The 25,352-nt window shown below is 44.1% G+C and overlaps 2 protein-coding genes across 3 annotated transcripts; one reads left to right on the forward strand and one right to left on the reverse strand.

The window, feature by feature from the left end:
* Positions 1-674: 674 nt before the first annotated feature.
* On the reverse strand, positions 675-7,412 carry gins1 (GINS complex subunit 1 (Psf1 homolog)). Its single transcript, XM_074676409.1, has 7 exons — positions 7,149-7,412; positions 4,379-4,443; positions 4,063-4,161; positions 3,290-3,380; positions 2,138-2,254; positions 1,049-1,123; positions 675-834 (listed from the first exon to the last, which is right to left on the reverse strand). The coding sequence occupies exons 1-7, from the start codon at positions 7,221-7,223 to the stop codon at positions 766-768; spliced, it is 591 nt and encodes a 196-aa protein (XP_074532510.1). The 5' UTR covers positions 7,224-7,412; the 3' UTR covers positions 675-765.
* A 453-nt stretch (positions 7,413-7,865) lies between these two features.
* Positions 7,866-25,255, forward strand: abhd12 (abhydrolase domain containing 12, lysophospholipase). Of its 2 annotated transcripts, XM_074675649.1 has the most exons (14): positions 7,866-8,118; positions 10,881-11,055; positions 18,934-19,055; positions 19,325-19,430; positions 19,832-19,951; positions 20,134-20,164; positions 20,290-20,335; positions 20,578-20,710; positions 20,810-20,847; positions 21,472-21,551; positions 21,673-21,755; positions 23,689-23,767; positions 23,900-24,027; positions 24,993-25,255. In XM_074675649.1, the coding sequence occupies exons 2-14, from the start codon at positions 10,883-10,885 to the stop codon at positions 25,036-25,038; spliced, it is 1,185 nt and encodes a 394-aa protein (XP_074531750.1). In that variant the 5' UTR covers positions 7,866-8,118; positions 10,881-10,882; the 3' UTR covers positions 25,039-25,255. The 2 variants fall into 2 exon arrangements, with proteins under 2 accessions (XP_074531750.1, XP_074531751.1); XM_074675650.1 differs by lacking the exon at positions 7,866-8,118 and having other exon boundaries at positions 10,678-11,055.
* Positions 25,256-25,352: the final 97 nt, after the last annotated feature.

Below are 25,352 nucleotides of genomic sequence, written 5' to 3' on the forward strand. Positions count from 1 at the left end.
AAAACGTGTTTCAATAAAATAAAGAACTTTTATTTTTGTGACAAAGGGTACTAATAAAAATCATGATTTTGTTAAACATGCATCCCATCAGTCAATAAAGCCTGCCGCCGCTCTACTTCACCTCCTACAACATCAACAGCCCACCAACTTTCCATGCACCTGTGGCTAACCTCAAGTTTTACAGCCCTGGGAAGATAACTACATCTACAAAAAGACTAATCTGGAAGAAAATACTGATTATAATTCTGTGAGGATGGATTTATTTCACTGACAATGTGCCGGCTTCATCCCTCATACGAGGGAAGACATTGGCAAACAACAAAGATTAGATGAGCAACATTATCAATATATGTTTTCAAATTTTAGTTTTCTTTTTGTAGTTCTTCTGTTTCATAAACTCAAAACCTTCTTGTTTAGAAAGTCACTTCATATATTTACATTGTGTATTGAATGTTACACACTGTGTGGTCTTTGTTGTGATGATAAAGTAGATTTCATGGCTCCAGAATGACTCTAATCCAGGTGAGATAAGGTGAAACGGCTCCTTTGAATGCAAAGGTTACAGACCCCTGCTCTAAAAACCCCTCAGCTGCGGATGAAGCAGCTGAAGCTCATTCAAGAAGTCTCTGAGAGCAGCTCAAACTTTAAGAAAAGGAAACATTTTATTGTGTACACATTGGAACAACCTTGTTTTAACATTAGATCAGCTCTGCTGTTAACATCAGGAGGTCTCCAGTTTCACCCGACTCCTCCCACATCACAACATCAGGACATGACGTGCTCTAAGATACCCTGACGAATCAGCTGCTCACATTTCCACCGTGGCAGGAAGTGCTGTGAAGACACAAAAAGCCACAAAAGACACGTCAGGGCAGGCGTTTCTGAGTGAAGTAAAGACAGTCTGATCACAGCTGTGTCCTCTTTGTGGATGAATCAGCATTTAAAGAGCAGACAGCAGTGCTCTGTATGAACCAGTGTTAGCAGTGAGGAGGCAGCACTGTCAGACACAGCCTCCTCCACAGAGCACAGACCACGGGTCTGCTCTCACCTGACTGTTCTTCTTCAGCAAGACCACCGTCCCATCATCAATCTCAAACTCTCCATGGTCCTTCAAACACCTCACCTGGAGAAAACACACACACACACGCATGAGGGTGTCAGCATCACGTGACGCAGCTGCAGCAGTTAATGAGGTGAACTTTCTGGAACTTTTTATGAACTTTGAAAAAAAAACAGTTTTTCATTGAAATTTAGACAGTTCAAGTTCAACAAACAGACTGAAATGGTATAAAGTTCATTTTCGACTGCCAGAGGTCAAAAAGTCAAGAATATTCAAAACCTTGAACATGAACACTTGAAAATAGTTTAGCAGTTCATAAGAATAGCCCTTTAACAACTTGAAGTTGCTGTTTAGCAGGAATCAGATCCATCAAGCCTTGAAAGTTGGTGCCACCAATTTCTACAAGTGTCCCAAGTTTCCTTGATCCCTTCCAACATCTCTGTGTGAATAAAGTAGAGCTGAACACAGCGTGGGAGCAGACCCCCATGCTGAGAGTTGGTGAACAGTGTTGTTCTGCACAAAGCCGAGTAAAAACGAGCAGGAAAAAACGAATCATGCAGAAAGAGACAGAGCATCAGGACATTTCCAGAAAGAGCTCTTTGCTCCAGAGAAATGGAGACAAAGACAGTCAAGGTGAGCTCAGTGAAGAGAGTTTCCTTCAGCATCCAGAGACACACACACACTGGGACTGGAGACTCTGACAGGAAGAGGTCTGGCAGAGCCAAACCAGAACCAGAAGACCAGTTTCTAAGAGACAACAGCTTCGAGCTTCACAGCTTCGAGGAGGTGGTAGTGTCCCAGTTTCTGTTTTAGCTAATGTGAAGAGGAGACTCTAAGCTGCAGCTTTGACAGGTCGGAGCGCAGAAAGAAAGACCTCCATCACTGAGACAAAGGCAGAAGAAGAACCAGAGGCTGGACCATCAGAGCCCACCAACAGACTGCTGAAGACAGGAGGAGGGAGCTATGGACCAATGAACCAAAGTCTGGACTCTTTGCTCCATCATCAGACTTCTGTTCGCCGTACACAATTGGGATTGGCCCTTAGTCTGGAGCTGTTATCAGAGTCATGAGTCTCACCTCAATGTAGAGACTCTTTGGAGGCTTCATGTCCTGAGTGATGTCCAGACCCTCGCCCCCTCCCAGGGAGCGCATGAAGGAGGCCAGAGACTTCTTATACTGACTGAACCACTGCACCTGGGACGATGGAGACGGAGAGAGAGACAGGAAAACACTTTGGCTCATTCCCAAACCGCCCCCTACACACTCTCCTTACACACTAACCCTCTGTTGGCGCATTCTCGCGGGGAGTCTGCCACATTGAGGGCCGTCCCAAACCACGTAGTGCTGAGGGGGAGTGGGCTGTTCAGCCCTTAAACAGCGAGCCTGCATCCATGCACACTTTCAACGACTTTAACAGGAAGTGTCAAAGTCAGGAGGAGGAAACAACATATAAATATAAGTGCTGCCTGTATCAAACATGTTCCCCACACCTTTGTCACTCTGAGAGATAATCAGCGTGGTGTAAAAGATTACATGAAACAAGCAGATGTATCTCTTTGCTGACGTTTGATTTGATCATGCAGCCCTGGCACCTCCACTGTGAGCACAGTTGGTGGTATGAATTCATTTGTTTGATTGGAAATGTCAGATGGCAATAGCATTGATAGACATGGAATCATTTAAAATGATCTGAAGTATAATAGAGCTCCTGTCATTGTGAAGACTTCTGATTTAACGACTGTAAAGTAGAAAAAAGGAGACAGCTGGTGCGGCTCCAAACAGGGAATGATTCTCATTTCACACACACAGGAGGCAGGGGAGCAGGTATCTGCCCTATCCCAATGAAACCCATGTGTGTCACTGTTATCTCTGTGTCAATCTAAGTGTTGCTTTGGAAACATACAGCTCTTATCAACCCTGCACAGCGATCCTAGCGGCCTAGCAATCTGTGCCACAGCGTAACAGCCATAGACAGAGAGCGTCTTTCTGTTTACATTGCGATGAGGTTTTCGGTGTTCCGGTGAAGTGAAGAGGGCCTCCAAATTCCTGCCGGTCATATTTATACCCTCCCACTTCAATTAAAGTGCCCTCCACAGCCGGGAGTGAGACTTCATTTGGAGTGACACTCCTGGCTGTGAAGGGGTAGTGTGTAAGGGCTGGTTTGGGATGGAGCCTGAGTCTACATGCTGACTACAGAAATGTTCCAACAGGAAGTGACATCACACTCACCTCCTCCGCACACATGTGGAATCGAACATTTGGCGGAAGGACGCTGCCGTACTCCCATCGGAGGGCTCTGATCCTCAGCAGGCGGTCATACCTGATGGGACAGAGAGGTTTGAGCTTTAACGTGTGCTGACACATCACACACCGACAGGTGAGTGTGTGTGTGAGTGTGAGTGTGTGTGTGTGTGTGTGTGTGTGTGTGTGTGAGTGTGAGTGTGTGTGTGTGTGTGTGTGTGTGTGTGTGTGTGTGTGTGTGAGTGTGTGTGTGTGTGTGTGTGTGTGTGTGTGTGTGAGTGTGTGTGTGTGTGTGTGTGTGTGTGTGTGTGTTTGTGTGTGTGAGTGTGTGTGTGTGTGTGTGTGTGTGTGTGTGTGTGAGTGTGTGTGTGTGTGTGTGTGAGTGTGAGTGTGTGTGTGTGAGTGTGTGTGTGTGTGTGTGTGTGTGTGAGTGTGAGTGTGTGTGTGTGTGTGTGTGTGTGTGTTTGTGTGTGTGAGTGTGTGTGTGTGTGTGTGTGTGTGTGTGTGTGTGAGTGTGTGTGTGTGTGTGTGTGAGTGTGAGTGTGTGTGTGTGTGTGTGTGTGTGTGTGTGTGTTTGTGTGTGTGAGTGTGAGTGTGTGTGTGTGTGTGTGTGTGTGTGTGTGTGTGTGTGTGTGTGTGTGTGTGTGTGTGTGTGTGTATGTGTGTGTGTGTGTGTGTGTGTGTGTGTGTGTATGTGTGTGTGTGTGTGTGTGTGTGTGTGTGTGTGTGTGCAGGTGACCAGGAATGTGTCAGGTGGTTACAGGTAAGCTGTGATGCAGCGCTGGTTCCTCAGCAGGCAGCAGTGACGCAGTTTGATGGAGGGAATCAGGTCAGCTCGGCCCTCAGCCTTCGCCTCGTTACTGAGACACACACACACACACACACACAGACACACAAAGCAGATTAATACACTAAATGATAAAAACAGGAGTCCAGAGTGAACAGAAAAAACATTTAACAAAATGTTCTAAATCAAACTTTTATGAAATAAGCAAATGAAAAAGCTGTCTCCTGGTTCAAACACCTGGGGCCTGTAAAAAGAAATGGTGTGTCTTAATAATCTCTGTCAGGACTCACACATCAGTCTGGTTCTGTTCATAGAGAGCCTCCATCTCTTGTAGAACCTGCCTGAGTCCATCCTCCTGAGAAAAACAACACAACAGCTTCAAAATTCACAGCCGTCACTGCGATGACCCAGAAGATTAGAGGAAAATGGATCATTTAGCTCTCACAGGTCAGGGTTTATTAACAGCTGGCGTTCTTTACATTATTATAGACTGCTCTGCTGTCTCCTTCATGCTACTCTGTCATATGATGAAACTAGGGATGCACCAATCCCACTTTAATGGTTTCAGTACCAATACCTGGGCTTTGGGTATCGACTGATACTGATACTGATCCGATTCCAGAGTCAAAAAAAGAACAACCTGCATGCTCTACTGGGGGTAATGTTTTAGGTAAAAACAATGAGTATATGGAATTACTGAAGAGAATATCTAATTCACAATAAAATATTGAACTTTTTTCCTGCAAGTTAGGTAAAAAGCATGCTTCAGAATGTGCAGAAATTAATATTCAATTGTGATATTTTTTACCCCGTAGACTGGTGATTCAGCAAAAAACAATGAAAGTGCATCAGAGGTAACATTCCAAATCAAGTATCCAAGAGTGCCAGTAGAAAAAAGGCAAAGAGCTGGTTGCCTGGATCGGCACCATGGATCGGCACCATGGATCGGCACCATGGATCGGCACCATGGATCGGCACCATGGATCGGCCCCTTCCAACCGATACCCATCCAGCTTTGAGGGGCACCAATCCACCAATACCTGGATCGGTATCAGTGCATCCCGAGATGAAACATGTCCAATGGAGTTTAAAGTGACTGTTCAGAAGCCAGATGATCATGTTGGATGCAATCATAGACCCTGTGACCCCAGATAAACACAGTATAATATAGTGTAGGGGTCTCCCAGTGTAGAGAGTGAGTGTTTTATTGTGAACTGAGAGTTCCCAGGAGGGGTGCAGTGACAAAGCATATGAAAGGAAGAGGCTGTGACACACAGCCCACAGCTGAAGCTCAGGAAAGATGCTGGTGTGTAGTCATGTGGCTGGTTGAGGAAGGATGCTGGGCTTTGTTGCCAGGTCCACATCAAGGCTCCTGGGGAGGGGGTCAGTATCAGAGGGCAGCTGCACAGACAGACAACCAAAGCCATGACTAATACTGCTGAGGAAAGCAGACACTGGCTGTGGATAAAAAGGAAGGACCCATCTGGATCTCACAATGCAGCCAAACAGTGTCTAACTAAGAGATGTACAACCAGGTCTGACTCACACAGACGCTGTCACACAGACGCTGTCACACAGACGCTGTCACACAGACGCTGTCACACAGACGCTGTCACACAATGACATCAGGGTCCACATCTGAAGATTCTTCTCTCCGACACCATCCACAAGCCACCACCAGGTACCCACCAAGAACTCCACTATGGACCCAAGAAAGCTGCAGTGACTTCAGGGATTTAACATCCAGTCCTGTAACTGAGAGCATCACCGTGCAGCAAGCAGATACAGTCGACAGCTACCCCGCCTCTAAACAATGACTGCCACCCTTTGCACGGTGAGGCTCATCTTCAGGTAACGGTCCCAAAGTAAGAGCCCAGTTTGAAAATTCAGCTTTATTCCTGCAGCTAACTATCTGTGACTTTTTTTCTGGGTCTTTCATGTAAACCTAGAACTAAATGTCAAGGTGGAAGTAATCTTCTGACTGCTAGACAAATCTACCTCCTGGTACTACCTGCAACACCACTAATCAACCTACCCCACCACTACTCCACCTTCCTCCCGACTAATCAGCCTAAATCCATACAAATCAACCTAAATCCCTATTAATCAACCTTCCTACCTACTAATCAACCTGCATCCCCACTAATCAACCTTCCTACCTACAAATCAACCTGCATCCCTTCTAATAAAGCTACATCCCTACTAATCCACCTACATCTCTTATAATCAACCTTCCTACCTACTGATAAACCTACATTCCCACTAATCAACCTTCCTACCTACAAATCAACCTAAATCCCTATTAATCAACCTTCCTCCCTAATTATCAACATGCATCCCTACTAATCCACCTACATCCACACTAATCAACCTACATCCCTACTTATAAAGCTACATCCCTACTAAATCACCTACATCTCTAATAATCAACCCTTCTAACTACTAGTCAACCTAAATCCCTACTAATCAACCTTCCTTCCCATTAATCAACCAACATTCCCACTAATTAACCTACATTCATAATACTCCACCTACATTAATACCTATACAGCTACACCCCTACTAATACAGCTTTATCATTGTTAATCAAACTACATCCCTACTAATCCACCTACATCCCCACTAGTTGACCGACAATCATACTAATCCACCTTCATTTGTACCTACAAACATAAATCCCTACTAATAAAGCGTCATCGCTGCTAATAAAGCTACATCCCTTCCTACTATCCTTTATCCCTACCAATCAATCATTATTCCTACAAATCAACTAACCTCCCTACTTATTAACTTACATCCCTTCTAAGCAACCTCCTTACCCCTGACTTACCTATCACCCAGCCTACCCATTCTTAGACCGACGTGTCCATGGCTTTAGTAACAAAACTTGTTGACGTTCGGCAGAGTTCTCTTGAACACCTTCTGCTTTCACTAATAGTAAACAAAGAACCGTTATGTTCTCATCAAATGTGCCCTAAACGGAAAGTCTGAAACCCAACATTGGAGATCAACACCCTGGGTTTCCAGCAGGTTTCCAGCCCATCTGAGGGGTTTACTTACGTTGAAAGCGGGCAGCTGACCGTCACTCATCCGGTGGAGTTCTCTGATTAACTCGATGGATTTCTCGCAGAACATTCCGGAAACACTTACACAGAGAGACGCTTTATTTAAAAATCAAACTTTAATCTAAAGACGATAAAACCTTATCAAAGTAAGGCATACGCCGGCCCCCCGATTTCTCTCTGTGTCACCGAGTTTCGCGCTAAAATTGCAGCGTATGTTTTGATCATGTGACTCGCTGACGTATAACTCCGGTAGCCGCATTGGGTCAAACCTCAGACACTAACCGTTTCTGTTTGTGCTTTTTTTAAAAGCAGCATTAAGCTCCCAGGAAATCTCTATATGAATACTTTCTGAGATTTAAATCATTTTGATATATATGAAAGAAGCTTTATGAAAAGAGACCCGCTCTTGTTTAAAAAAAAAAAAATGCTGTTACATTTCTTTATATGCAGTCGCCCGTCCACCCTGACAGGTAATACAGGTAGGTGACAGAGCCCTGTGAACACGCTTCAGTGACAGAAACCGGTTGGATCACAGCCCAATGCCAGGCTTTCATGGACTTATCATTGATTGTCATTCGCTCAAACTGCTTTGGTTTTCACTTAAATCATTTTTTTACAGAATATGATTAATTTTTTTCAGACAACACTTTTTTTGTGTGCTCAAAATTGTCACAAAACAACGCCAGACTTCTCATTGTTGAACTGCGCATGCTCCAAAGCGGCCGGATAGAAACAAATCCAGTGTGCAGAGATCAGCAGCGCTCTTCTTCCCTCAACTGTAGAGAGACTTGATACCTCTTATAGTCTGGTGTTGTCTTTTTATGAGGAGGGCAGAAAACTTTTTCATATATACATTTTTTGTTTTGTTTAACCATTTTTTGTATGTAGTTTAGAGTCGCTGTAAACTTCGTGACTTCTTCGTGCTGTGTTCAGGTGAACCAGGAAAAGGACGCGGCAGTGATATGGTAAATATGTTTGAACTCAGAACAAAGGGACCTCAGTGAAATGTGTTTAAATTGTAGGAAAGAACAAAAAAACGTGGCGTAGAAAGAGGGTTGGTAAGGGGGGACTTGGCCCCCTTGTTACCCACCCTAAATCCTGAACTAGGATACTGGCTGTTTGCCTTCTCAGAGCCTGGTGTGAAGTTAACTTTAAGTGTTTAGACTGTGTAACAGGATGGTTCTTTACTCTCTTTTCTTTGGAATGTTGCACTTGTTTTTTTTAATATTTTATCTGCAAAACTCTTCTCATATATTTCATGAACAGGTGTGCAGGAGAGAAATGGATCAAATGTCTCAGATGAACTCCTGCTCACTGTCTATCAGAACTCCGTTTGTTGGTGACATTTCCATACTCAAAGGATGCTGTTACTGAATTTTCAAAAGTTGATCAGTGTGCTGGACTCTAAGTGTTTAAAGTACAGCCTTAGAAAAAGTTATTGTTTTTATTATTTTTTTCCTGTTCTTTGAGTCCTTAAAGAACTGTCACCCTGTAGTGTTCACTTGAATTTATTTTATACAGGGGTATAAAATCCATAGAATACTGAAATATCAGATGTTGACTGGAAAGTACATGAGAATACCAAGGGAAAGTTCCTCTTAGTGTTTGGTTTTTGAGATGAAAATAAGTTCAGGGGTTGAGCTGACCCCATCTGCAACCGTAGCAGGCTGGCTTGGGTACCAAGGATCAGTCCTAAACTTCTGAGACTGGTTGATTCAAAAAAAGCACCAGAATTTCATTTCTGCTATTTGTTCCTAATAGTTTGATAAATTTATCAGGATTCAGCCTCAGTAGAAATTGAGTTGTCCATAGATTTTTAAAAAAATAAATTTTGAGAAGAGGACTATAGTGGACTGCAGAGAGGGATCAAAAGTTTGGCTCAGCTCAACAAAAAAAGAATGACATCACATGCAAGAAGACACACATCTAATACCTCTTCAGCAGCATAACTTAAAGGAATGCACTGTATTCAATGTGCTGTGGTCTCCTGTTCCATGTAACCTCTCATCCCACTCAAACACATTTTGACTTTTTACATTTTCTCATATCTTGTGTTTGCAAATATTTCAAACATGTGTTGGCATTTTGCTCAGAGAGCTCCCTTCACCCCGGTTTATACGAGGTGTCCATGTGGAGCAGAAATTCTGTTCATCTCAGAGATGAAGGGTGAGATGAACTAGGAGAAAGTCAAAATGAGGCAGTGATAAGATTTGTGGAGAAGAGGTTACACCCCTGGCACTGTTGAGTCACCAGGTTTTTGGAATGTAAAGCTCATCACCGATCATGTGATGTAGAGGAAAATCCACATGTAACAACGACACTGAACCCACACTGGAATTGATTTGATTGAAATGGTACCCAGCCCTGCTTATGGCCCAGCATCTGATTCAGTTTTGATCAATTTCTACATAAAGGGGCTGAGTTAAACGAGATCATCCATGGGTGATACATTTCCTTCAGACGTGTGCCTTGTACAACCACACCCAGAGAGCATATCTGTCACTGTAAAGTACAAATGACAGGTGGAGAAAGTATGGGTGAATGCAAAATATTTCTTAGAGCCTTTCCAAACTGCTCCCTACACCCTCTCCCTACACACCTCTCCCTACACACCTCTGCTACAGTAAGGGGAGTAAAACCTCTTGGTGTTGAGTGAGAGTGGGCTGTTAAAATTTCTGGCACGAAGTCTGCATTGATGTTGAATGACCAGGTCGGATGCTGCATGTTGTCTCTCAACGGAAACATACCAGAAATAATTTCTCTAATACAACCTGCACATACAGTAAGTGCTTATATCAAAGTTTTAATGTACTGGTAACCTGGGTCGTCAACACACACTAAAGAAAATAATTCACCAAACAGATGGGGAGTATTTCTTGTACACCGCGTATTCAATGTGTGAAATATTTCTGCATCATCAATTCACTGCTTGAGTTACAGTAGTAAAAATCATTTTTTGCTGGATAAAATGATCCTGATTTTCTACGGCTAAAGTGCTTACTCATTAAAACTAATACTTAATTGACATTCATTGAATGAAAAAGGCAGGAACTTTAAGTCATAAATAAAAAAACACAATACCAATTATGTTAAAAGGGTAAAGAAACTAGACAGAAAAAAATGTTAATCTCATACTATCTTTTAAATATACAAATAAGGATGAAAAGAGTAGAACATATTGATTGCCACCCCTTCTCCAGTATCAGTCAATAATAAATCGATTTAATCATCTCACTTTTTTATGTATTGGCTGTAAAAAAAATTTTTCCTAGAAGTTGTCTAGATTCCCATAACATTCAGTGTACTATTTCATTATCAGTGTTCATCCTCAAAACCTCCTGGCCAACATAGAATTAACTTCTTCCATCACTCTTTTTTACGAAGTGTTCCTGAAGGCATCATGCACTAGTTTCCGTAAAGAGATTTTTTTTGTTTTGGTAGTCGTTGTTCCGACTCTCCCAGGGGGCAGTGGACGCAGCACAGTAAAACCACGTGATTGTGTTTCCGTACCGTGATTGGCGGAAGCAGCACCGTGCTGCTCCGCGGCTCTCTGCAGATCTCACTGCGGGTACAGAGCTTAACACACAGCGGGGACACAGCTCCGTCCTAACCGCCCCTCACTCCTCCACCGCCCGGCTAGCGAACGGCCTCCCCCTTCCCCGCTGACAGGCCCGTCATTCACGCGTTTTTCATCCGGTTCATTTCTGTTTGTTTGTATCGTCTCCAGTGATGCGAAAGAGGAATAACTCGCTGACTACCGAGCATGACAGCGGCACCACTGGCACTCTGCTGGACAGCGACCCGGACCTGAAGCAGCATCCCGGCAGGGGAGCAGGGGGGCCCGCAGCGGGCGACCAGCAGGGCCCGGGAGAGGAGGGGAATATGGGGAAACCTTTCAGGAGGTAAGACTTAGACCGGAGCAGGTTTTGACATTGACTGGCTGTGGGGAGAGCATTACCCCTGTCTTTATCAGCAGAGACACAAATAGCACAAGTTCAGGCATGACCCAGGATGGCTTCTGCCACAGCGTCAAAGTTTGAACAGGTGATGAACAGGAGTGTCTGAGCCACACCGGACCAGTGTGTCACAGGTCCCGCTGACTGGTTCCTCTGCTTTCAGTGAGTCAGGCAGGCAGACCAGTAGGACAGGAAGCTGCTGTTCCAGCACGACCCAACTATTCCAGCCCTGACATCATCAGGTTACCTTTACAGGTGTGCTGTAGATGGTGTTACAAGTGCAGGTATTTGAGGGGATGTTAGTGTGAGTGGTCAGTCAGGGTAAGCCAGAGGGAGGTATGTCTCAAAGATATTGAAAGGACTCATAAATCTGTGAATGTGCTGCTGAAATCCTTCAATGAAGTTTTTTATCTCAGAGTGCTTGATCACTGATGTTCTGTTTTCAGGTGCAGCGAGGTTCAAAGATAATCAGATGATCTGGAACCCTATTAGGAAAGGATTTATTCCTCTTCAAATTGACGTTCAGCACATACTTTTACATTAAATTTAAAATTTTACCAACAAGTGTCACAAAATACTGTATGATAGGTTTACATTTTTCATTTCTAAGGCAAGCTCTGGGTCATTTGTTAGGCAGCATTTAAAACTAGTGACCTTAGAGGCTAATGCTGTGTTTCCAGGACGCTTTATTTGTACATTGCTTCAGGATTGAAATACTGTGGATGTTGTTTAGTCAAACATAATTTTTAGGATGGTGACTTGCTGAGGATGTAACGACATGTGACGAGATCTTAAACAGCCAGGTGGAAGAAGGTATTATGGTAACTTCAGACATCAGATCAGCTGATCACTGTGCGTGTTAATGTTTATAAGCTGTTTTACAGGAAGGTCAAACCAGGTGTTGTGTAATTTTGATGGAGAGATATATCTATGTAACATAAGATAGACAAGATAAGATAAAAAATACTTTATTCATCCCAGAAGGGAAATTCATGTAGTTTGGGCTCATCTTCCAAATATTAAAGAATTAAAGATTAAGATTAAACATTGCAGATAAACACCCTGAACTAAGGGTAACATAGAGAAGGGTCAAAGTGTATTCATGTGTTAAATAAATGATGATTTTAAAAAAACAGCGGCAAGTAACCTGTAACTCTGACAGGTTTCTACAATCCTTTATCTTTTTGAGACACAACTTATAGATACAGAACCAGGCTAGCAAGCTCCTCCTGCTCACTCTGTCTGGGCTAAGCTAAGTTAGGCTAAAGTGCTGCTGGTTGCAGCTTCGAGGTAACAGCACAGACAGGAGAGAGATGTGAGTCTTATCACTTGACTGTGACTGATAACGTTAAAGCAGGGTGTCTCTGAATGTACAGCCCTGTTTAAGCCTGATTTACAACAATGACCCAAAATGTGATAAAAACAATTTAATAACACACAAAATGTAAATAATAATGAAACCTGAAATGTAATTTAAAAAATGTTTAAAAAAAAGGAATGAGACAATAAAAATTGTAATGAAACTAAAATTGTAATTTAAAATTGTTTTATGGGTTTTGTCACATTTCTCTTAATGATATTTCTCTTCATTGTTGCATTTCGGGCTCTAACAAGCCCTGAACTGTCTCTATAGTCAGTCCATCTATCCACTGAAATGAATCTGGAATGAATCCATCAGGAGTGAAAGATCCTCCGTTCAGGTCTTACACCAAGTATTTCATAATGAGCTCTGCATCAACACTAACCTGCTGCCGTAACTTTAAAGCATTATCTATAAAAGACTAAGAAGAGTGTATGGTCTGCAGAGTAAGTGTCAGGTGACTGAAAACAGCACAGGCAGGAAGTCCTCTCAAACTCAGTGAAACTCTTTCAGTCATCAGAGTCTCTTCCTGCTTTAACTTTGGCCTCAATTGCTCTCCATAGTTCTGCAGTCACTACTTTACTGACGAATCCACTCATCGTCTGAATGAACAAAGTTAAGACAAAGACTGAGTGAGCCAGTGCCCAAGCTGTGCTCTAAAGCTGTTCCTGTCTGCCTTCTTCTTCTGCTGTGTAATCCTCATTAACAGCAGCTTAAACACCAACACAAGGTCAGACTCAACAACTCAGCTACCTGCAATGCATGCTGGTCCCACCAACAGGAGACACAAAAAACTGAGCAAACACCAAGTAACAAACTAAAGCATCTTTCAGCTTTTAAAGTGGAGCCTGTTCAGAGAGCAGTGAAAGCTCCTCACACAGGGTGGAAGCAGGTAAGCTCCACACCGTTTGGAGCCGCACTCAATGTCTCTGCATGGATTTAAGGCCACCTCCTTCAAACTGAGGTGAAGGCTAAAATTTGATCTGTGTGTGAAGGAGTAACTGACAGGAAGTGACACATTTCTCAGGACTCCACTGATCTGAAGAATAATTTATCAGACTGCAGATCATGGTGTGAGAATCAGACAGGAAGGGACAGAGCTGCTGATGGGGTGTAAATATTGTCACAGGTTTGTTTCCAGGGTCACAGAGCGCCGTCACAGAGCGCCGTCAGGCCTCTTAGGCTGAGGATTAAAAGAAGAGTACTCTCTGTTAGCCTGAGTCAGCGTCTGCACTGACTGTGAACTACTGAAGACATACTAATAAGAGAACAGAGCTACTCTCAGTGACACTAATACACACACACACACACACGCGCGCACGCACGCACACACGCACGCACGCACGCACGCACGCACGCACACACACACACACACACACACACACACACACACACACACACAAATACTGGAGTTCTACATGTAGATTAATCCGCCACTTAAAATAGCCCCCTTCATATGCTTTCAAACAGTCAATCTTTATTTATACAGTGCCAAATCATTCTTTCATTCATTTTCCGAGCCACTTCTCCTGTTCAGGGCCGCGGGTGGCAGAAACCTGGGACAGAACCAGACTCATGTTAGACATCTGAGGAGTCTGGGTTGGGTAGACAGAGTCCGTAGGTGTTGTAGTGATGATGGTGATGGTGGTGAAACAATAAAAAGCTGTAGCAGCTGGAGTCAGACAGGAGCACAGCAGCAGACCGTCCACATCACCAATCCAGAGGAACCTACAAGACAAACTCAGAGCCTCCCAGAGAGGTGTATGGTCAGTAACTATAATAGGACATTAAGACCAGAAGTTAGACTGACAGATAGAGAGAGGGAAACAGGAGCCCTGTGTGTCAGATTCTGTGGTTCAGACCTGATCCAGCTCTAACTGTAAGCTTTATCAAAAAGGAAAGTTTTGAGTCTACTCTTAAAGGTTGAGACCATGTCTGTCCCCTAGACCTCAACTGGTAAGATATTCCAAAGAAGAGGATCCTGATAACTAAAGGCTCCACCTCCCAGACGCTATGATCGTCCATGAAAAGTCAAAGAAAAAACACATCCTCACACAGGGACCTGGCAGCTGTGAGTGTATGATGGTGTGAGTCTGCACAGTGACTGAGATGAAACTGAGTAGACCTCTTTTCTAGCCCTCCTCATTCAGACAGCGTGGAGTGGTTTATAGTGAAGAGAAGTCTTTCACTACACATTAGTTCAAGTTCACTATTTGTGTGACAGTGTATTTTTACTGCATTTAAAACCATTCAGCCCCAGCATCCCTCTCTCCCTGTGTGTGTGTTTTCAGACTCCACTTAGTGCAGTACCTGTGCAGGTGGTGTCAGGTTGCCTGCAGTAACCTGATTTTCAGCTGCTAGTGACAGTCTGTTTGACAAATTCCAGTCCATCTGTGTGTTTCCATGCTGTTTAGACTTCAGGACAGCGTCTCTTGGTCTGTTCCTCCATCTGTATGTCTGCCTCTCAGTGCTTCTGCCATCACTCCCCTTTGTACTGGTATATAGCTCCCTGAAATGGAACGATGACCCATCCCATTACATATCCCTCTATCTTTCTTCTGTCTCTGTAATGGGGTGACTAGCAGACTGAGTTTTGGCTGCAGCCCAGATGAGCACTCACTGCTCTTACTGCGTGGGTTTAGGCCTTATCATTTATTCTAATGGAGGTGGAGAAATAAGAAGCTGTGGTCTTGTGTTAGTGTGAGAACAGACTAAAGCTGCTGCTGCGCTGACTGTTTTTCCTGTAGAGCAGGGGTCTTCAGCATTTTCTAGACCAAGGACCCCCTAACTGATGGACAGACAGAGCAGGGACCCCCTGAGATATATTCTGGGGAACCTGACAAAGCCAGCATGAATTATGCGGCCATGTGATTGGCCGAGCAGCGATAGAGGCGGGTCTTCCTCTGCCTTCAGGAGCTAGAAGTGAATGCTGAGTGAACCTGTGTCTGAATGTGATCATGTCTGACTAAAAGATCTTTGGCCTCCATGTATCCACTGATGTGTGTTAAAGGCTGTTAGTAAACACATACATACACAATACAATACATCATTAATGAAAGCACCTGATCTCTAAAGCCCTACTTCCTCCTTGTACCTTTTGAAAACCATGTGCTTGTACCGCTTTTTGAACTGGGTCATACGTTCAAAATCAATACACAAGAGGACCATCGCTCTGCTGCACCATGGAGACCTCAGTCTACGCATGAGGTGTGTTCTGTCTCTGCAACTTTTACTGAGTCAGCAGCTCAGGTTACTGCAGGTGTATGTTCTAAACACACAGATCATAGCTTCTACACCAGTCAGTGTGTTAAAACACACACACACACACACACGTGCACACACACACACACACACACACACACACACACACACACACACACACACACACACACACTACAGTCACGTCTGATATGCTTTCCACCTCCTCTGAACTTGTGACAGGGGGTAATACGATGAACCAACACACACACACACACACACACACACACACACACACACACACACACACATAAACACACACACCCCAGTTCTCCTCTCCTCTGCAGCAGCTTCACCTCTGTGTAACCTTGAGGTTGCAGCACACACAGTGGGATCAGCTAATAGTCCTGCAGCTTGCTGTCAGCGGAGCGACCGAGACCAGAGAGAGCTCTGATACCAGATCTACACGCTGTGTGTGCGTGTGTGTGTGTGTGTGATAGAGAGAGAGAGCTGTGTTTCTGCTCAGTTGTGATCAGGTGTGACAGAGGAAACATCCTCACAGTCCCAGACCTTTTCCCTCCACTTTCCCTCAAACCAAGCAGAGACCATCACAGGGTCAGAGAGCTGTGTCAGGAGTAAGGAAGAAATGGGGGTTGATTTGGAAAGTGACAGGTTGATGTTGAAGAATGTGAACGTGTGATCAGGGATGAAAGGATGAACTGCAGAATAAAGGGAGGAGTGATACCAGAGCAGCAGGTCGAGTCCAAAACATGTCTTTTAGAATGAGCTGGAAAATAAAATGACTGATTTTGTTCAAATCTGTCAGTCATGATGAAAACTCCTCTTTGAGAGGATTAAGATGATCAAATGTAGGTTAAAATCAAACCATGATACGTACAAAGATGGGTGAAAGAAGCACACCACTCTTAGCCCAAGAAGTTTTCAGTTTAGTGCTTGTTATTTGGGATCTTAGTAGATCAGGCCCTTTATTGGAAGCTATGATAGCTTAGCATTTCTTTAACCACTGGCTGAAGTTGGAAAATAAAATCTGGTTGAAGTTTGAATGTGACCTGTAGATAAATCAAGGTCAAAGTGAAAACCAGACCTGGTTGTTCTTTATGTGTGAACCTATAAGAAGGACACGGTCACTCTGTGGCTGACTCATCCTGCTGTTGCTCTGTACTTCCTCTTTATGCTCTTTAGCTGAACTTTCTGTCCTCTTTTGGCCCTCTCTGACCTGTTTGTGGCAGATACTTGTCTGCTTTGTTTTTGTCTGTATATTCCCTGAGCTGTGTCCAGTGTTGGTCTTTTAGTCCTGTACCGGATCCACTCTCATGCACTTGGTCTGTCCTTTAACCCTAACCACTACTGCTCCTGTTTTGTCCTCTCTGTACTTCATCTGGACTTTGCCCACTCACTGTTTGTGTGTAAGTTGTATGTAGTATACGTGTGCTGAGTGTCCTGGCCTGTCCAGCTTATTTTGCTTGCCAAGAGCTGATTCATGCCTCGGGTATTGTATTTAGGTGGATATTTTGTCCCTAGACGACTTAATATAACACATCGGAGAGACATTTGCAAGCTTAAACTCCGACCAGTAATTTTATACCACTTAAAAACTAAGTAAAGCGTCATCACAATGTAAAAATCAGCTCATTTTGCTTGCGAAAAACTATTTCATGCCTCTGGTAGAGCAAAGTTTTGGGCAAAGTTCTAAGAAATGAATTACTGCACATTTGATGTTTCCACATTGAAAATTAAGACTTTTTCCTACTCTGATTTTTTTCAAACAAATTTTGGTCCAATGTGTTCAAACATCAAAATTGATACATAATTTGAGTGAATAATCAAATTAAATACCAAATACACATATTGAGCATTGCCATTCTGGTTTGATTGTATGCATCAAAGCAACATCCCAAGACCAAGTCAAAATATCGAGATATATATATATTGTATATCGCGACATAGCCTAAAAATATTGAGATATGAATAGAATGCTCTATCACCCAGCCCTAATAGTCAGGACTACTGAAACATTTCTGTTGGTGCCATAAAAGAACCAGAGTTTGGTTCCCAGCCCTAAATGTGTCTGACAGACCCTCTAACGCCTGCTTCAGGAGTGCTTTAGTTAGGGGGTGAATAAGAAGCAGGTTGGGATGTTACTGATGGACTCCGGAGGTCCTGCAGAAGGAGTAGATTCCAGCTCCATGAATAAATGAAGCGGGCTGAGCTCCTGGGTCCTGTGACAGCAGAGATATCAGCTTACTCTCACACACACTCACACGCTGAGAAAACTCAGATAGCTTCTAAATTTATTGTTTAACATCTTTGGTCTCAAATAGATCAGAGCAGCTTGTTCAAAGGACAAAGAGACCAGAAGAGGACTTCAAGGACAGATGTGATGTTTTCACTTCTGTTTGACTACAGATTCTAAAATTGGATGAAACCTCTGAGCTTGATATGTGAAGCAAACATATGGGTATGTTTTAGACCTGCTCTCCTTCCAATGACCAGCAGGGGGCAACTCCACTGTTGAAGTCGTTGAGGAACTGTGCTTTACTCTGTGCTGATTTATTTCCTTTGGAGATACTTTCCTGAAAGGTTTATGTGCTCAGTCCCTGGCTTTAAGTCTTCATTAATACAGCTTGATGTTCAATTAGTAAATTCTGCTGTTGAGGAACACAACGACAGTTTGAAGAAGTGACCTCAGATTACCTGAACTAGCACATCTAGCTGCAGTATTAGCTCTGCTGATGCAGAGGGCTTTGAAAAGATGCTAAATATAGTGACAGTATTGAAAAATAACAACTAACTCTATGGGTAAAATCCAGACCTCCACGTGGCCAGGGTTCAGCCAGACGCAGACACTGAGCAGTTAGCTTCAGAGACAGCAGGCTCACACTCCCTGTTTCACACCCCTTATTTTCTGAAACACTGTGTAAAATCCCACTGTGGGACACCAAGGCGAAAGCACTGTGGGGCTCTGTATCCAGCAGTTTGGGGCTGAAACAGGAAATGTGCTGTTGGGCCGCTTTTCTGCTGAAGCCTTGAAGTAGGCAGGTTTTAGGACTGAGTGACCCAGGTGCAGCTCATCAGGGAGGTTTAAACCCTGCACTGATTAACACTCACTGTTTGTTGAGTGCCCTGTCCCAGCCACTGTAAATGTGTTAACACCAGGATGGATGAATAGTGGGTACTGTCGTGAGTCAGCAGGTCTGTGGGCTCTGTGGTCTGTCCTGATGTGGGTCTCTGCTTTCTCTCTGCAGGTTGGGTCTGGTAGGGAAGCTGAAGAGGATTTTACTCTGGCTGTTGGTGGTCTACATCTCCATCCCTTTCATCATCAAACTCTGTCCATCCATCCAGGCCAAACTTGTCTTCCTCAACTTTGGTGAGCATGTGCACTTAGAGGCCTCCAGGAAGAAGAGCTTCCAAAACCCAGTCCACCCATCTAACAGGAGAGCTAACCATCAGACAGAAACCCTGTACTTAAAGAGAACTGTTGGGTGGAGTGGGGCTGGGTTTTCTCTCCTAACCAAGTCCAGGTCTATGTGAAAGCCTCTGGTCTTCTTCTTCTAAAGATAATCAAGTCTGTGTAGTCTTAGTTTAACTGGAGAAGGTTCTGGTTTAGTCACTGATTCTCTGATCCTCTTCCACTAGTGAGGATGCCCTTCTTCATAGACCTGAAGAGACCTCAGGACCAGGGACTGAACCACACACACAACTTCTACCTGGAACCCGAGTCTGGACTGAAGATTGGCGTCTGGTAATACTCATTGTTGACTTGTGAAATGACACACCTGCAGGTGTTTCTGAGGACAGCACAAAGCTGCTCCCTTCCTACGCATTTCTAGCTAGTTAACTGACTGGTTTGTTAGATGGTTGGTTGATCGACAGGGTCGTTGGTGGGTTTGTGTTTGGTTGGTTGACTTATTGGTTGGTTAATTCATTAGTAAGTTAAATAAGTAATGGACTGAGTGAGACTGGTCATTTTGTGGGCTGGCTGGTATATTAATTTGCTCTTCGGTAAGTGGATTGGTTGGTTGGTTAATAAAATGTTGGTTGGTTGGTAGTCTGATTGGTTTTGTGAATGATAGTCTGATTGGTCAGTTGGTTGAATGATGCTCGATTGGTTGGATTGGTGTGATGGATGATTTTGTGTTTCAGGCACACAGTTCCCTCTCACATGTGGAGAGAAGCTCAGGGAAAACATGGCGACTGGTATAACTCCATGTTAAGCTCCTCCCACTCAGTGATCCTCTATCTCCATGGAAACGCAGGGACCAGGTGACTCTCCTTTACACACACGTGCGCACACACATGCACACACACACACACACACAGAAACACATCCACAGCTCGTCAGTCGCTTTTTGTGCAATGACAAATAAAGTCTATTCTATTCCACTGTATTCTAATGTCCTGTGTGACCTTGTACCTGACCGATGAACACTGAATCTTTTCTGCAGAGGAGGAGACCACAGAGTCCAGCTGTACAAGGTACTCTCACACACACACATACACACACATAAACACACACACACACACTCACACACACTCACACAAACCCTTTGTGGTTGAATCTACATAGACTTAGCTCTCTTGGTCTGCCTGTCTTCTTTCAGGTCCTCAGTTCATTTGGTTATCATGTCGTCACATTTGATTACAGAGGTAAGAAACAAAACACACACCTGTTCCACAGTCAGTCTGCTGTTATGCTGTCAGCTGACTCTGTATGCATGTATGTTTGTGTGTGTGTGTGTGTGTGTGTGTGTGTGTGTTTGTGTGTGTGTGTGTGTGTGTGTGTGTGTGTGTGTGTGTGTGTGTGTGTGTGTGTGTGTGTGTGTGTGTGTGTGTGTGTGTGTGTGATCCTGTGTGTGTGTGTGTGTGTGTGATCCTGTGTGTGTTTCCAGGATGGGGGGATTCAGAGGGCTCTCCCTCAGAGGGGGGCATGACGGCCGATTCTCTGTTCATCTATGATTGGCTGAAACAAAGGCTGGACAACCAAACCCCGCTTTATGTCTGGGGTCACTCTCTGGGGACAGGGTAGAAGAACACACACAAGCAGAAACTTGTATTTAGTCTCACACACTGTACTGAGGTCAGCAGCAGAAACTTTTTTAAGTATGACTGTTTGTTTTTCAGAGTCGCCACCAACCTGGTCAGAAGACTCTGTGACCGAGGTAACACACACACACACACACTCACACCTTCACAGATAAACTTTGGTGCAGCAGCAATACCTCTGCTTGCTGTAGGTTTTGAAAAAAGACCTTCAGGCTGATATCAGAGATGTAATTTGGCTGAGGACAGGAAGCTGGAAAACAAACTGGAGGAGGGTCAGTGAGGCTCGAGCAAACTTTAAAATGCATTAATACATTTGGCTGATACCCCTGAGCATAACTAGCAATGATCAAATTTAACCATACCTGCCCCCTGACCCCCCTCTGCTTCAGAAATACAGAGCGCCCCCACACAGGGAACATGAAGGGGGGGCACAGACTCCAGATATCACACATGTCAGTCAGTTCAGGGACAAGTAAATTACTTTTTGACAGCCTTTCTTCTCCTACTTGGTGTTCACTCTTTGTGGCAACATTTTCCTCCCAGGACAGGTTGATTCACCTTCATTCATCAATTAGTGTGTGTTCATGAGCTTCTGTGGCTCCTCTGTGGGGTGAAGGAAGGGGTGAAGGAAGGGGTGAAGGAAGGGGTGAAGGAAGGGGTGCAGGAAGGGGTGCAGCTCAGACCTAATTTTCTGTCTGACAAGTGGTCAGAAAGGATAAACAGTTGGCTTTGGTTTTCAGGGACTCCTCCTGACGCGCTGATCCTGGAGTCTCCTTTCACCAACATCAGAGAGGAGGCCAAGAGCCACCCCTTCTCCATGGTAACACACACACACACACTTCAACACGCAGACATACACAGGGAGTGTAGGTGTTTGTCTGGTTTGCATTAAGTGTGTATGTATGTATGTGTGTGTGTGTGTGTGTGTGTGTGTATTTCAGGTGTACCGATACCTGCCTGGCTTTGATTGGTTCTTCCTGGATGCCATCACAGCCAACAACATCCGTTTTGCCAGTGATGAAAAGTAGGAGACCTCCAGCTTCCTTCTTGTTAACGAAGCAGTGACCTTTGACCTCTTTGTTTGATTTACCGGAAGTTTCACAGAGAAATGTTTACAAAGAGTTTTTGTTCAGGAGCCGGAGCTAGAGATAGACCAATATGTTTTTTCTGAAGGGCTAGTGCCGGTTGTTAGTGGTGGAGGAGGCTGGTAACTGATAAACTCTTAACTATGTTTCAGTGCCTTTAAGCTTGAGTCTATAAACAGCTCCAGGCTCAGCAGCATGTCATAAAGTGAAATGGGGGGGGGGGGGGGTAACCCAGGGTGCCAAAGTAGCTAGGACCGCCTGTGTGTGTGTGTGTGTGTGTGTGTGTGTGTGTGTGTGTGTGTGTGTGTGTGTGTGTGTGTGTGTGTGTGTGTGTGTGTGTGTGTGTGTGTGTGTGTGTGTGTGTGATCACAATGCAGATGATGTTTTCACAGACTGGAGCATTTTGAGAAACCTGGGGCCTGCTCTAAGAGCTGCTGTAGCTAACACAGGAATTTGCTTCAGACCTTTTTCTTTTAAGATCTGAATCTTTTAGTTTGACACAGTGAGCTCTGGAGCGTTTTAGGAGAAACAGCTTTGTGGAGTTTGTTCAGCTGTTAAAGGTTTGTCAAAATACAAATGAGCAAACAGCTGCTGTGGGTCTTGAAGCAGTCTGTTAGCAGCAGCTAATGAACCCTCAGCTGTTCAGAGGTCAAAGCTGATTATCAGACTCCTCATGTCTTTATCAGAGCTGACCTCTGATGCTGCAGGTGGAGTCTGATAGAATCAGTGGGTGGATCCGAATAGTCCTTCCTAAGTCCTTTCCTATCCACTTTACCTTAACCCCAATAAAAAACGTCACAGGGTCAAGGGAAGGAGGGGAAAAGATGAGAGGAAAGGAGAGCTGCAGCCAAAGAGGAATTCGACTGCACTTTCACTTTGATGTCATATTTATGTGACGACAATTACTTGTGACGTAGGGAAGCCACGACGAACTACAATGTTCTGAAAATGAACTACAAGAAGCACATTTGTCCTCTGCCTTATCTCACAGGGTGGTTTGGTGTCTTCAGCGGTTAACATTACCAATCCATGATCAGAAGATTTACCTGTGATGGTGTTTTGTCTTTGGTCATACAGTGTGTGTGAGCTTGGTGAGAGCATCGATAAATGTTGACAGTCTGAAGCCTGATAACACAAGAGGACTGTGGATAATACAGCAGACTGTGAGAAACACTATACCCCCTGTTTCATTCACATCATTCATTATGAACATTGTTTGAATTTATTCTATTTGGAGTATTGTAAAAATCCTCATTTCTCCTTCTTTTATTGATTTTGATAAACCTTATTACATCTATCACTAGGATTCATTGTTTCAGTTTGGAGTTGCCACCAAACGTTTGGGGTTATAAATCTTTCTGACGTTCATACATCGTGAACACAATAAACACATTCAGGCAGACACATGATCGTAAATGTTAGAGAAGCAACAGTACTCACATAATTTCCGTCTCTTCTCCATCGTAAGTTTCCGTAAACTTTCGTCAGGAGCCATATTTGTACACGTCACGTGCCGCAAGACATTATGGGGTGTTTACTTCCCCTTTCCTTTTGAAAAGGATGGTCCGGTGTTTCCTAAGCTAAAGGAGATATTAAAGGAAGCAACAACCCTCCTTTCCTTAACTTTTGGAGAATTTGAACAGCACTTATCATGGCAGACGCTTAAATGCTTCCAGGTCATTTCTTCAGTTTGGAAGGTTCCTTATCAAAAAAGGACTATTCGGATGCACCCAGAACTTCATCTGTAAAAAGCAGAACCAGGGGGTCAGAGTGTGTTCTAGTAGTACTTCCTGGAGGCTCATGTTTGAACTGCAGCCTGAGCTTCCTGTCCTTGTGTCAGAAAGGTTAAAGTGAAGCCTTGTGTCTCCTCAGTGTGAATCATATATCCTGTCCTGTGTTGATCCTCCACGCTGAGGACGACAGCGTGGTTCCTTTTCACCTGGGCAAAAAGGTAACAAACCGCTCTCAGGTTGGAGCTTCATCACCACACAGCACAAACATGTTTTCCGTTCGGAGAGATGAATATGGCCAGACGTGGATTGATTTGGGTGTCAGGTTAAACATATGACAACTCTTCCCACAGCTCTACAACATGGCCTCACAGTCAAAGAGTCTCAGCGGTCACAAGGTTCAGTTTGTCCCTTTCCCTGCCTCTCTGGGTTACAAACACAAGTTCATCTACAGGAGCTCAGAGCTGCCAAACATCCTCAGGTACGTTATCCCACACCTGTAGAGGACGTTAGTTTTCAAAAAGAAACTGCTGCTTCACTGACTGTGCTATCTGTTTGTCACATCAGAGATTTGGATAAGATTTGTTTTTCACATCAGCAAAGACTTTGGAGCGAAGAAACAAGTGCTGTGTCAGTACATCCCTTAAATCCAGCATCGTCATAGCAGACAGGTGTCAGTTATCCCTCCAACACCAAGTAAACCAACCACACAAGTCTTTGAGACCTCTACGCCAGGATTGGGAGCTTTTTCAGCAGAAACACTTGATGAGCACATCCTGAACAAAATCTGAAGACAAGAGCTCACATTCAGCTGTGGTGGATCAGGAGCAGGTTGTAAGTAGAGCTCCAAAATACACAAAGAAGAAACAGAAGAAGGAGACAACAAACAGGGAGAGGGGGTCATCCATTACAAACAGGGTCTAACCCTCAGGATCTTTGAAGAAGCCTCAGAGGCCTCGCTGATTACCTGACAGGAAATCACACTGAATCCACATTTTAGAGCAGATTCAGTCTTTTTCAGGCTGTGGTCTGAAACTGTGTTTAAACAGTTTGTAATAAATGACCTCCTCTCCCTGTTTGTTGTCTCCTGCTCCTGTTTCTTCTTCTTCTGAAGCTCTACTTACAACCTGCTCCTGATCCACCACAGCTGAACGTGAACTCTTGTCATTTTCCCCTGTCTTCAGATTTTGTTTGGGGGTTTATTCAAGTGTATTTATCAGATATATGCAGTGCACATATATGCCACCAGGGGGCACATGGCGTTCTTAGCAGAGGTGTCAGACTGGTTCTATTTGATGTTAAGTGTGCGGGACCAGTAAAACCAGAGCAGAGAGACCTACAGCATAAATAACGACTCATCGTCTCTCTCTCTCTCTCTCTCTCTCTCTCTTTCTCTGTTTTTTGGGTCTCTCTGGACCTCCTGACCCTCATGTGTTTCTGTTACAGAGACTTCCTTGGAACAGCTCACCAACAGAGTGACGATTCAGCATGAAGACACGCACTCACTCTGTTACAGACGACACACACACACACACACACACACACACACACACACACACACACACAAACACACACCTTCCTGTCTGTTCCTGACTGGACTGGACATTGCAGCATGAACTGGACTCAGAGCACATCATTCCCTCTCCTCCCTGCGCCTCATTCCTCTCGCACCAACACTGGCTGCACAGGGTTGATTTTAAAACTGTGTGTTGGCTTTGAAGGCCTGTTATGACTTGAATTAAATATGTCTTCTTTTATGACGCTGTTCATTTGTTTGTTTTCTATATGCTTATTATGACGTTTATT

Source organism: Halichoeres trimaculatus, unplaced genomic scaffold, assembly GCF_033239565.1.
Source record: "Halichoeres trimaculatus isolate MK-OKI-2021-1 unplaced genomic scaffold, fHalTri1.1 fHalTri1_scaffold_8, whole genome shotgun sequence".
NCBI lineage: Eukaryota > Metazoa > Chordata > Actinopteri > Labriformes > Labridae > Halichoeres > Halichoeres trimaculatus.